This window comes from Mytilus californianus, unplaced genomic scaffold (genome assembly GCF_021869535.1).
Source record: "Mytilus californianus isolate M0D057914Y unplaced genomic scaffold, xbMytCali1.0.p SCAF_20, whole genome shotgun sequence".
NCBI lineage: Eukaryota > Metazoa > Mollusca > Bivalvia > Mytilida > Mytilidae > Mytilus > Mytilus californianus.
This window is the reverse complement of record NW_026262669.1, coordinates 8,390,022-8,404,280: the sequence shown is the minus strand read 5'-3', so window position 1 is coordinate 8,404,280 and position 14,259 is coordinate 8,390,022. Positions and strand designations below refer to the sequence as shown.

Below are 14,259 nucleotides of genomic sequence, written 5' to 3'. Positions count from 1 at the left end.
TTTTACAGTTCTTAGTTATGTCCCTTTATAACATTATATACAAGCTGGGGCATCATCTGTGTCCCATGGACACATTCCCCATTTATTTAATCAAAAGTCACTTTCTGGGGTTAGTGGAACACCCTCAAGATTAAGGATCATTTTTGGTTTGTCATACAGTACGGACTTTTGATGTAAAATGGCTATCTTAATTGTGTTTACTACACATGTCCATTTAATCATACAATAGTCATGCACAGAATAGAAGATTTTCCTTCAGATGTTAAAAATAAAGGTAAAATTTACTTGTGTATGAATGGACTTGTTAGATGAGAATCATGACTCATTATAGGACAGATTAGTCATGGCAAATTATGAGCAGTGTTAGATGAAGATGTTCTGAGGGATGAGGTCTAGCTCTCTGATACCTGTGGTATGCTTGGATGATAATGTTAAAAGGCCCTGGGGGAGAACACTGCTTAAATCATAGCTGTCTTTGAAGTTATTGACCATTTTGGTTATGGTGTTGATGATAAGACGTGTTCCTGCACATTGTGTATAATAGAAATGTTATTGAATGTATTCTATGATTTAATCTTAATTTGAAATATTGAACATACTGCAAAATCAGAAATTTGTAACATCTAAGAATGTGCCTCCATAACAGACTATGTTTATAGTTAATCAATAGATTTTATTGCCTTTTAACTGGAGAGAGATTGTCAATGTAAAGATTTGTAGCCTTACATTTTGTACATATTGATCAGTTCTGTCAGAAGTACAAGGTTATAGCAATACTGAATATGATATTTATAATTAATTGATAGTTATTAGGACCCCGCCGAATGGCGGACGCCCTATAGTGATCAGTCTGTCCCTCCTTCCGTCAGTCCGTAACAAATTGTGTCCGCTCTATATCTAGAGAATCGTTATGATTTCAAAGTTTATAATTGACATATATATTAACCAACACCAGAGGGTGTGTCATAATGTATGTACAACTTCCTAGGTCAAAGGTAAAGGTCAAAAACTTTGGTTTTAGTTGACAACCCCATGTCCTATGGTAAAGATTGTGTCCGCTCCATATCTTGAGAACTGCTATGATTTCAAAGTTTATACTTGACATGTATATAAACCAACACCAGAGGGTGAGTCATAATTGATGTACAACTTCCTAGGTCAAAGGTCAAGGTCAAAAACTTTGATTTTAGTTGACAACCCCATGTCTATGATAAAGATTGTGTCCACTCTATATCTTGAGAACCGTTATGATTTCAAAGTTTATACTTGACATGTATATAAACCAACACCAGAGGGTGTGTCATAATTTATGTACAACTTCCTAAGTCAAAGGTCAAGGTAAAAAACTTTGGTTTCAGTTGACAACCCCATGTCCAATGATAAAGATACAAATTGTTTACCACACATTATTCACAGCGGGCCCACAGAGATGGCTCCCATCTCAATGATATCTAGTTTGCTTAAATTTCAGTGGCAAATATTTCATTCATATTTGGGATGAGAATAAGTTAAAGAAATCAATTGTGTAGGTTCTGTATAGTTTGTCATGTTTGTTGAACAAGAATGAAAGATATTGAATTGAGGATTACAACTAAAATATAACGGCTTTTATCTTCCTAACAAAGATCACATACATATATATATAAAACCCTTGAGACCTTCATGGCCAATAGTTGTAAGTAGTTCACTAGCCTGTCAACACTGGGGTTTTGAGTTTTAACCCCTCTTGCAGAAAATACATTGACTCTGATCTTGGTTGGTTGCTGAAAATAAGTTTCCTGATATAAGTCAATAGTTCTCTCTGGGTTCACTGGCTTCCTGCACCCATTAAAACCAGCAGCCATGATATAATTGAGAGTGCTGAAAATGGTGTCCAACAACCAATCAATCATATATACCCCTCAACATCTTCCTGTAAGGGTTGTTTTATGTACAGAGATATATTTTGTCGACAATTGAGATAAAGATTGATGTAGAATTTATTGCTTTTTGTAGGACATGAATATATTTTCCTATTCATTCCAATTATAACTGACATTTCAGATAAAATAAAAGTGTTTGTTATATAATCAGTGGGGAAATGTGTAATGAGAAAAAAATCAATGGGAGTTTATTGGGGGGTAAATTAGGGTCTCAGTTGTGTTGAAATGCTTTATACAAGAGAGAGTAAATCTGATCCACTGCTTATGTCCTGAACAGAATTAAAAATACAGAAAATATATTTTGCTTAAAAAATTTAATTAACGAAAGAATAATAAAGTTACAATAATAAAGGTAAAAATATGACACGATGAAGAGAATAAAAATATAAAAGCTAAATTTATTTGTTAGATTTAGTAAAAAGCCTCTTTTCCAAGCGCTACATGATAGCTGCATATTTGAATCATATTTTACTGTTTGGCAATCAGAATATCATAATCATACCAGAAAAAATTAGAGGTGTCATTATCAAATTATGTATCATTTTAGTTTATTTGTCATCTGAAAAATAAAAAATGGAAATTAACAGTTGATGTTTATGTTGTAATTTTTAATTGTATTATGAGATTGTCACTTAAAGATGAGAAACTAATAGAAATATACATGTATTTGGGTCTATGGGTGGAAGAGCAGACAAGATTATATGTCAGTACGTTCTATATTTATTTTGACATTGTAAACAATAACCCTGCAAGTACATAAATAGACATAAGTTTAATATACATAAAAAAAACATAGATAAGTACAAATGTTATATAATACACTACATTACACTGAGTAGCTTATATCAAAATATTCTGTACTTAATTAAGTTAATAGAAAAGAAAGGATATGGGGTAACCATATATGGCCAAAATCAATATACACACTGCAAAAAACACAAAAAGAAAAGGAACAGCGCTTTTATTGCTATTCTTCATCTCAAAGTCATAGTGAGGCCTTCAACATGGAGCAAAAAAAACTCTCACTTCACTCACTGCAAGTTTAAGATGGCCCCTAGCACAGGTTTTGAGGTGAATTAATATACTTAATAAAAATGGCATAATCAGAAGGTAATGTCAAATATTATCAAATAATTATAATTAATAAAGCATATTTCAGAACTAGTGTATAGTAAAAATATATGAAACAGAAATTATTACATAAACAATATCATATTACAATATTATGACTCAATACATTAACTTTTGATTTTCGTGATTATTGAAGTATAGATTCTACCACAACATGGAGTGTGATACAATATTTCTCCATTCGAGACAGTTAAATATTTAAAATTTAACTGTCGAGAGTGGAGAAATATCTTATTGCACGAGATTTTGTGGTCAAATCTGTTTCTCTATTGATTTTAGACAAAATGCAGAGAAACTTAATCCTCCTTTCCCAATGATCTGCAAAATGATGTCTTCTTTTTCGCCTTTAATCCTGACGTCACAATAGGAAATTCAGAGGAAAGCAAGAAAATTTTACGTCATAATTGAATTTTGACCAATGAACAACTGAGATCAGACGAACCACATGTGGATTAAATGAAAAATAACAGGTCTGGAAAAGGATAAATAGGGCTAAGAATTACAGAAAAGATATTATCCATTAAGAGTATTTGTTATAATCTAGCTTTGAAAGATAAATACTCTATCATCAGAGATAACCATTCAACACCTTATCATATTACTTAATACTTATCAAAGAAAATAAAACAGACAACAAAATACTTATACACAGAAAACTAAATGCCAACATCTGAGTACAGTAACTATCTAGTTCTTGCTACTCATATCCCATAATTTAAAATTTGGTTATAAATCATGGTAGAGCCAGTGAAAAATTTATTGTACATGTATCATTCACATTCAATTTGAAGGTTTTGTTTTCAAGGTAAAAATTAAAGAACCTTGAAAATATCTAAAATTAGAAAAAAATGCATTAAATTTCTGCCTATTATTTCATTTCATTTCAATTTTAAACCATTATACAATGTATAACATAAGTTTCTACAGATGTGTTTTCTGAAGCTTGAAGAGATATAAAACACTCCTACAGACAGTAGATATAATACCTTCAAGATGTGTTGGCATACCACTCAAACATCTACAGCTTTATTGATCCGTTGTCTCTAGTTTATGTTCTATAAATAACTGATTATTGAATTTCTCTGCCAGTAAGGACAGAGTTATTACATAATATGTTTATTAAAGAAATTATTTTTGGGGTTGTTTTTATTTCACAAAAATAAAGTTCTCTGTTATTATTGAATTATTTTACAAAAATAACTGAAAAATGTTAAATATGTTAATTAATCAGTTCCAAGTCAGGCACCTGTTTACTTACATGACATGTGTTTATGTTTCAAAGAAAATTAATATGACATAAGAATTCCTATTTCTTCCAAGATTTTTTTTAATACAGGTATTTTACATAGGCTGGAATTTTGTTTTCTGAAGAAATTTATTTCAATATATTTAATGTTTTGATATAGAACTTTGATTTACGTGAACTTTTAATGTACTGTTCTTAGTATTGTGTCTTGTTGATTTACATGTACTGTTCTTAGTATTGTGTCTTGTTGATTTACATGTACTGTTCTTAGTATTGTGTCTTGTTGATTTACATGGACTGTTCTTAGTATTGTGTCTTGTTGATTTACATGGACTGTTCTTAGTATTGTGTCTTGTTGATTTACATGTACTGTTCTTAGTATTGTGTCTTGTTGATTTACATGGACTGTTCTTAGTATTGTGTCTTGTTGATTTACATGTACTGATCTTAGTATTGTGTCTTGTTAATTTACATGGACTGATCTTAGTATTGTGTCTTGTTGTTTTACATGGACTGATCTTAGTATTGTGTCTTGTTGATTTATATGTACTGATCTTAGTATTGTGCCTTGTTGATCTTAGTATTTTGTTTTGTTGATTTATATGGACTGATCTTAGTATTGTGTCTTGTTGATTTACATGGACTGATCTTAGTATTGTGTCTTGTTGATTTACATGGACTGATCTTAGTATTGTGTCTTGTTGATTTACATGGATTGATCTCAGTATTGTGTCTTGTTGTTTTACATGGACTGATCTTAGTATTGTGTCTTGTTGATTTATATGGACTGATCTTAGTATTGTGTCTTGTTGATTTACATGGACTGATCTTAGTATTGTGTCTTGTTGATTTACATGGACTGATCTCAGTATTGTGCAATACTTAGCCTATAATGATTCTTGGTTAGGGTCTAGTTGGGTCACCCATACTTAGCCTATAATGATTCATGGTTAGGGTCTAGTTGGGTCAGCCATACTAAGCCTATAATGATTCATGGTTAGGGTCTAGTTGGGTCAGCCTTACTTAGACTATAATGATTCATGGTTAGGGTCTAGTTGGGTCAGCCTTACTTAGCCTATAATGATTCATGGTTAGGGTCTAGTTGGGTCAGCCTTACTTAGCCTATAATGATTCATAGTTAGGGTCTAGTTGGGTCAGCCTTACTTAGCCTATAATGATTCATGGTTAGGGTCTAGTTGGGTCAGCCATACTTAGCCTATAATGATTCATGGTTAGGGTCTAGTTGGGTCAGCCATACTTAGCCTATAATGATTGCAGGCCAGTTTCCAGTTGTGATAGCATGTATGATTATAGGATGCAGTATTGGTAGCTAGTATAATGATTAAAACCCAGGGTCCAGTTGTTTTATCACAGGTATAACCCCCTGCCCTCCAAATATTTAAAACTTTTTCATCAATAATACAGTATTATTTTAGCTTTGTTATTGGAATACTGCAAACAGATTAGATAGTAACATCTTTTTATATTTAACTGTAATATATATAATTGTTTTCCAGCTTCGACTGGGGAGTTCTGCTGACACTCCAGATATTGGTGACCTTGCGCTGTCAAGGTTATGTCCAGCTATATATAGGGTGATAAACGACGGCCTGAAACCACACCTAACAGGAGTTCAGGTTTTTGGACGAGTGCAAGTTACTGCCTGGAAACTAGCAGAGGCCTCTGTTGAACAAGGTACATATAAAAATAAGAAAATGTGGTATGATTGCCAATGAGATAATTGTCCATCAGAGACCAAATGATGTAGAAGGTTAGCAACTATAGGACCATTTGACCTTCAACAATGAGTAAAACCCAAACTACATAGTAAGTTAGAAAAGGCCAGGAAATAACAAATTTAAAACAATTCAAACTAGAAAACTAACGGCCTGATTTATGCACAAAAAAAAAAAAAAAAAAATATGATATACAGCAACAAAAGACAACCACTGAATTACAGGCTCCTGACTTAGGACAGGCACATACAGAATCTGGCAGGGTAAAACATGTTTGTGGGTGCCAAACCCTCCACCTACCATGGGACAGTAGTGTAACAGTAAAACACACTGCAACATAAGAACAAACTGTAAAAAGCATGTATGTTAGTTTGTTTTGTTCATGTGACCATATCAAATTGAATGTGTCATCTGTCTTTATCCATCTTTTTACACCCCCACTACTCGATGGCCTGGGCATATAGTTTATTGTCGAGCCTTCGACTTTTGTCGAAAAAGCGAGACATAGCGATCCTGCATTCCGTCAGCAGCGGCGTCCACAAATATTCACTCTGTGGTTAAAGTTTTTCAAAATTTAATAACTTTCTTAAACTATCCTGGATTTCTACCAAACTTGGACAGAAGCTTGTTTATGATCATAAGATAGTATCCAGAAGTAAATTTTGTAAAAATAAAATTCCTGTTTTTCTGATTTTACTTGTAAATGGACCTAGTTTTTCTGCCGGGAAACATTACTTTCACTCTGTGGTTAAAGTTTTTAAAATTTTAATAACTTTTATAACTATCCTGGATTTGTACCAAAATTGGACAGAAGCTTGTTTATGATCATAAGATAGTATCCAGAAGTAAATTTTGTAAAAATAAAATTCCCTGTTTTTCCGTATTTTACTTATAAATGGATTTAGTTTTTCTGCCAGGAAACAATACATTCACTCTGTGGTTAAAGTTTTTAAAATTTTAATAACTTTCTTAAACTATCCTAGATTTGTACCAAACTTGGACAGAAGCTTGTTTATGATCAAAAGCTAGTATCTAGAAGGAAATTTTGTTAAATTTTGTACCTGTTTATCTGTATTTTACTTATAAATGGACTTAGTTTTTCTTCCAGTTAACATTACATACAGTCTGCAGTTAAAGTTTTTAAAACATTTATTAGATTCATAAACTATCCTGGATGTGTACCAAACTTTGACAGAAGCTTCTTACAATCAAAAGATAGTATCTAAAGGAATATTTTTATTGATTTTTTTCCTCATTTTTGTTGAGCCTGCGATTAACAGCAAAGTAGGCGAGACACTGGGTTCCGTGGAACCCTTACGAATTTTCTGTTCATTCTTCCATCATTCTGTAATTCTGTCTTTCCAAAATCCAACAGTTCTCCAGACTTTATTATAATGCCTGTTGATCTTGAGACTTCCAATTGCCAATTGCCTTCTTTTCATAGAAATACAAGCAATGTACTGATCTAGAATTTTAATGCCCCTGCCATAGGCGACAGGGGCATTAAGAGTTACCCTTGACCATCCGTCTTACCGTCTTTCTGTCCGTCCGTTCCATTTTCATTTGATTAAAGCAGGGGCATTCATGTCCTCAGACACATTCTACTTTTATTTGGTTATGGGTGTGGATATTGACAAGATTTCTAGTTTGTTAGTGTATAATGGAGGGTTACAAACATGTTGAGGTGTTTCACTTTTTATCTCAGAATAACAGAGTTCTTTGGTCAACGATCAGGTGGAAGCATAGTTCTTCGGTCAACGATCAGGTGGAAGCATAGTTCTTCGGTCAACGATCAGGTGGAAGCATAGTTCTTCGGTCAACAATCAGATGGAAGCATTCATATTGTCAGGACATGATTAATTATTTCATAGTTAAAATTCAAGTTAAAAAAAATGGAAGATAGATTTGGTTGACATTAAGATTCTTTATAAAGTACCCTCAAAGGACAAGGTCAATATTAAAATGATTTACATTGTCCTTTAAGAGTGTTGGCTTTCATATTATTTTTCCATAGAGTTTGTATTAGATACACCTCTGCTTTTTTAGCTCACCTGGCCCAAAGGGCCAAGTGAGCTTTTCTCATCACTTGGCGTCTGTCGTCTGTCGTCCATCGTCGTTGTCCGTTAACTTTTACAAAAATCTTCTCCTCTGAAACTACTAGGCCAAACTTAGCCACAATCATCATTAGGGTATCTAGTTTCAAAAATGTGTCCGATGACCCCGCCTGCCAACCAAGATGGCCGCCATGGCTAAAAATAGAACATAGGGGTAAAATGCAGTTTTTGGCTTATATCTCTGAAACCAAAGCATTTAGAGCAAATCTGACATGGACAAAATTGTTTATCAGGTCAAGATCTATCTGCTCTGAAATTTTCAGATGAATCGGACAACCCGTTGTTGGGTTGCTGCCCCTGAATTGGTAATTTTAAGGAAATTTTGCCGTTTTTGGTTATTATCTTGAATATTATTATAGATAGAGATAAACTGTAAACAGCAATAATGTTCAGCAAAGTAAGATCTACAAATAAGTCAACTTGACCAAAATGGTCAGTTGACCCCTTAAGGAGTTATTGCCCTTTATAATCAATTTTTAAGCATTTTTCGTAAATTTTTGTAATTTTTTACAAAAATTTTCTCCTCTGAAACTACTAAGACAAATTTAACCAAACTTGTCCACAATCATCATTAGGGTATTTAGTTTAAAAAATGTGTCCGATGACCCCGCCCGCGAACCAAGATGGCCGACATGGCTAAAAAATAGTACATAGGGTAAAATGCAGTTTTTGGCTCATATCTCTGAAACTATAGCATTTAGAGCAAATCTGATGGGATAAAATTGTTCATTAGGTCAAGATCTATCTGCCCTGAAATTTTCAGACCAATCAGGCAACACGTTGTTGGGTTGCTGCCCCTGAATTGGTAATTTTAAGAAAATTTTGCAGCTTTTGGTTATTATCTTGAATATTATTATAGATAGAGATAAACTGTAAACAGCAATAATGTACAGCAAAGTTAGATCTACAAATAAGGCAACATGACCAAAATTTTCAATTGACCCCTTAAGGAGTTATTGCCCTTTATAGTCAATTTTTTACAATTTTCATAAATTTTGTAAATTTTTGTAAATTTTTACAAAGTATTTTCCACTGTAACTACCGGGCCAAGTTCATTATAGATAGAGATAATAGTAAGGAGCAAAAATGTTCAGTAAAGTAAGATCTACAAACACATCACCATCACCAAAACACAATTTTGTCATGAATCCATCCGTGTCCTTTGTTTAATATGCACATAGACCAAGGTGAGCGACACAGGCTCTGTAGAGCCTCTAGTTTTGAATAAAAAATAATAATACAAACATTAAAATTCTGCTGATAAAGTTACTATTGATATATTGTATAAATATTGTTGTTCAGTTATGAATTTATTTATGTCTCAGTGCAAGTATCATTTAACACAGACTTTTTAACCAAATGTTATAAAACTTATACACAACCATTCTAGAGTTATGCGTGTTTGCAAATAGAAAAATTGCTGAATTTTTAGTTTCTGTTCTCTACTTAGTTAGACTCAACCAAATGTTATGAGCCTTACACACAATTGCTTATTACCCCAAAACTCAGATCAAGTTCAAATTTGGGTAGTGTCAATTTTACCATTCTTCAGTTATGTCCCTTTATAACTATATGATATGCAAGTGGGGGCATCATCTGTGTCCACATGTGGACACTATCCACATTTACTAACCTTGAAATAATTAGATGTTTTCCTATACATTTTGAATCACTGATAAAATCTGATTGACAGGCAGCCAAAATATTAGATATATAGAAAACAAATTAACTACAAAATCCCAGGACATTTTCTAGACAGCCGAAATATTAGCTTTATAAAAAACAAATTAACTACAAAATCCCAGGACATTTTCTTAAAATTGTGACACTAAAATGCGCAGTTGAAATAACAATTATATAAACAGCAAATTAACTATATTAGATCCAAAGACATTTTCTCAATTATTACGACATTAAACTGGTAGTTGAAATAAAATTATATAAAAAGCTAATTAACTAAAAGTGCAATTTATTTAAATTCAAGGACATTTTCTCAAATATTAGATATTTAAATGCAAAACAAGTTTCAATGTCTACATCTGTCAATGAATATAAATGTATTAACAATGTAATATAACCTATGAAATCATTGACTGATACGGTATTTCTGATTGACTTGGGTAGGAAAAAAAAATAGGAAAATCCTGGTGGAAAATTACCAACACAGGTTTATACTGGTAGTAACTGCAGTTATAGTCTGTTCTATCAAAATACTAGTAACTGCAGTTATAGTCTGTTCTATTAAAATACTAGTAACTGCAGTTATAGTCTGTTCTATCAAAATACTAGTAACTGCAGTTATAGTCTGTTCTATCAAAATACTAGTAACTGCAGTTATAGTCTGTTCTATTAAAATACTAGTAACTGCAGTTATAGTCTGTTCTATCAAAATACTAGTAACTGCAGTTATAGTCTGTTCTATCAAAATACTAGGTTTTTTTAATATTAATATATAGTTAAATTTGTTGGAATATCCAAAGATTATTTTAGCAAACATTAAAATATTGACATCCCTACACTGTACTCAAACATACACATAAAAGAAAATAAAATAATTACTGTGGATTCATTAATGAATGCAGATTTCTGTGTTTATTTCCTGTTGGTTTCAAAGTTATATCCAGTTATGTGACTTACCTCAATACTGGTTAAAAAAAAGTCAGTTATTTCATGGATTGATGCCAGGCTAGGCTCCTTAGAGAATCTAGGTTTGCATGTTTTATGTTGTAAGATTTCTAGTGTCAATGATGTTCGTCTAGAAAAGGGAAGAGGCCTTATATTTTCTCTTCTTTTATTCATAAGTTTTAGAAAAGTCAAAGAAATTTCAATCTTCATATATGACATGAGAAATATAGATTCCACCACTGCAACAAGTGTGTAACGATATCTCTCCACTAGAGACAGTTAAATTTAAATATTTAAAGCATGAGGCTTGCCGAGCTTTGTAAATAATCAAAATTTAACTGTTGAGAGTGAAGAAAAATCTTAATACACGAGTTATAGTTGTGGAATCTGTTTCTCTAATGATTTTTTGTCCTTCCTTTTCAAAGATTTTCAGAAAGATGTGTTCTTTATATGTGACATCATCAGACATGGTCGCCTTTTTTCATGACGTCACAATAGGAAATTTAGAAGAAACCAAGAAATTTTGACGTCATAATTAAATTTCAACCAATCATTTGCCGAGAACAGATATTTCACTAGTGAGGCGAAATATTTTTCTCACACCGATCAAGAAGTGTGAAAATAGCACAAAAATTAGAGAAAGTGTTTTCCCATGAAATAAAAGGATCACACTTCTATAACTTGATGCCGATATAACTAACCCAGTTTGTGATTAATGCAAGGGTTTTGTTTTTGATGTGAATGTTATTCATTTCTTTCAGGTCCATACACCAGAGCTATTCATGACCTTGTCCAGCAGCTTAAAGGTCACACAGGTCTCGTATCCCATAGCAACAAGTTTGATGCATTTATATTTGGTCTTCTAAAGTAAGTTTTTAGCGAACATTAGAAAATTTAATTTGTAATGCTTTCCAAAGAATATATGCAATGTTTCAACCATTTTCTACATAAGGAAATGCCTGTACCAAGTCACTATACAGTACTGCACTTATATAAAAACTGAATTTTGGACCATTCTTGTGGAACAATTTGCCAATATCTTTACGAAATGTTACAAATGTTAATTCTTTCAAATACAAAATAACAGATCATTTATTGAAATCAACCTGTTGAAAAAATATTGAATATTAATTATTTCATCATGTTTATTTTTTCATAACATTTTATGCAGTTGTACTGAACATTATCATTATATTTAACTTTATACTTATGTATGCCACGTATATGTTTGCTTTTTTGTTTCTGCTTTTTCTATGATGAGGGCCTCAGGGAAGATTAGTTATATAGTTAACTGTGTAACCTTCTCAAAATAAAGAATTGTTGTTGTTGTTGTTAATTAACGAAAAATATAATCCAACTGACCTACCATACCCATTTTCAGGTTTAGAACAAGAAACTTGGCATGCTTTTCTCGAAGTATAAACCTTTGATTTATATAATGTAACAATTACATCATATTTTTCAGTTTGAGATTAGTGGATTACTGGATGGGATATTTAAGACACAACAGTTCCATTGTGGAAAAGTATTACAATCAGGATTCAGTTATGTCCCTTAGTGGAACTCTCTATGAAAGGAAGTACAGTGAGGTACTGATATCACTACAACCACTAGCAGTATTACCATTTCAACTTAGCATTGAATTCATCACATCTCGTATCAGTTTGCAGGGATCAGAAACTACCTCTGTTGGAAAAGATTTAAGTCCCAAGAAAGATAACTCACCTATGGATCATTGCATGAACGACTCTTTCTCTAAAGAAAAGGCAATTATAGGAGTAGCTGCTTCTAAAGCTTGGGATTGGTTGAAAAATGGTGCTGCAGCAAAAAGTCCCAGTGATGAAATCCCAAGTCCACCAGTTTTGATGGGAAATGGAATGATATCAAGTATAACTGGAATCCTGGGTAAATTATCTGGTACTTTAAAATCTGAAGACAAAAAGTGTATGGAGGAAGGAAAAGAAGTTATTGAAACAACAAAAACAGCAGTAAAAAGTAATGCAGATGTAGAAAGACCTATCTTGGCTACAGGATTAGTAAATAATCTACAGACTGACATTCCTCCAGCCAAACCACCCAGAACTTCTCTTAAATTAGAACTGCCAAAGAATGAATCTACTGTTGAAGCAGCAGCAGTAGATATCAGTCAGACAGGAATTCAGGAAAGGAGACTAAGTGGAGATAACTCTGTTCAATCTTTACCTAGTGATAGTAGTACAATGATGAGTTCTATTAGTGGAATTGCTGGAAAACTCTTAGGAATCAATACAGAAATGCCCAAGAAAAATGAAAATGGTACTACTGCTAAAAAATCACTTCCTGTTAAGAAAGAAAAGTCAGATGGTACAGATGTTGATCTTGAGAAAACAAAATCAGGGTTAATTAGACTCTTTGATAAATTACTTTTGCCCAGAGATTCTAGTAAAAAGGAGCAGAAATTAAAATCAAGATGGAGTTGGGGTTATGGTCAAGGTCAACAGGTTAAACCACTTTCAATAGCGACAAAAAATGTCCCAGTCAAGAGTGAATTAAAGTCGCCAGGTCAGTCATCACATAGTAAGTTACCAGCATATACAGGGAAGGGAAGTAACTCACAGTCAAAAGGTGCAACAGCAGCTGTCCCATCAAAACTGGTACCTAGAACAACAGTAAAATTAAGTGGGTCCAGTATGAAAAGTTCTGACAACAGCTTAAAGATGTCAAGCAATAGTCAGGAAAAACAAAAGGAAAGCTCTGGGAAAACAGTAAGGGAAAAATCTGTTATGAAGAGCAAGGTACCAGTCAGAAAAGCAGCTAGTCAAAAATCAGTGAAAGAAAAGTCAAAACCAGTGGAGCAAAAAAGTGATAAAGTGCCAAAAGTAAAAGAAAATAAATGGCAAGGGGGAATAACCCTAAGTGCATCATTGGAAGAAGGACCAACTCTAAAAGCACCACCATCAGTGACACAAATGGTGGCTAAATTTGAGAGTAAAATTGACAGAATAAGTATTGAAAAGGATGAAGAAAAAATAGAAAATATTGAACAGGAAGTGCCTCAAGGGAAATGGAATACAGATGATATTGTTAAGGAAACATATAAAGATGCCATAACTTCAGACAGTAGGGAAAATACATTACACCTCAGTGATGAAATAAATTGTAACTCGCCAAATCCAAATGTAGCAACGATTTTAGAACTTGATGCAGAACATCATCTAAAAACTGCTGATATAGGCTTTAGAAAACCAAATTTCAGGTAAAATTAATATTATGAATGTATGAATCTGGTCATAGATAATATACTACATTAGATCACTCCTGGAAGTATACAGTAAAACCTGACTAAGTGTAACCTCCATAAACTAGTAACCTGTCAAAATTGAACTGCAAACAGTATACAATGATTATCCTATGTAAACTGGATACCTGTCTAGTATTTACTATACCTTCTGTCTTTAATGTTTATAAATACTTCATTTTATTTGGTCAGGTGTATCAGCATTTGT

General features: G+C 32.8%; 1 protein-coding gene across 2 annotated transcripts in view; it reads left to right on the top strand.

Annotated features, from left to right (window-relative positions):
* The window catches only part of LOC127731744 (uncharacterized), a 43,913-nt gene that overhangs the window by 24,188 nt on the left and 5,466 nt on the right, over nucleotides 1–14,259 (top strand). For both annotated transcript variants that reach the window (XM_052240579.1, XM_052240580.1), the window contains 3 exons: nucleotides 5,817–5,994; nucleotides 11,536–11,641; nucleotides 12,240–14,009. In XM_052240579.1, coding sequence (XP_052096539.1) covers nucleotides 5,817–5,994; nucleotides 11,536–11,641; nucleotides 12,240–14,009 — 2,054 coding nt within the window. The remainder of the gene's footprint in view (nucleotides 1–5,816; nucleotides 5,995–11,535; nucleotides 11,642–12,239; nucleotides 14,010–14,259) is intronic.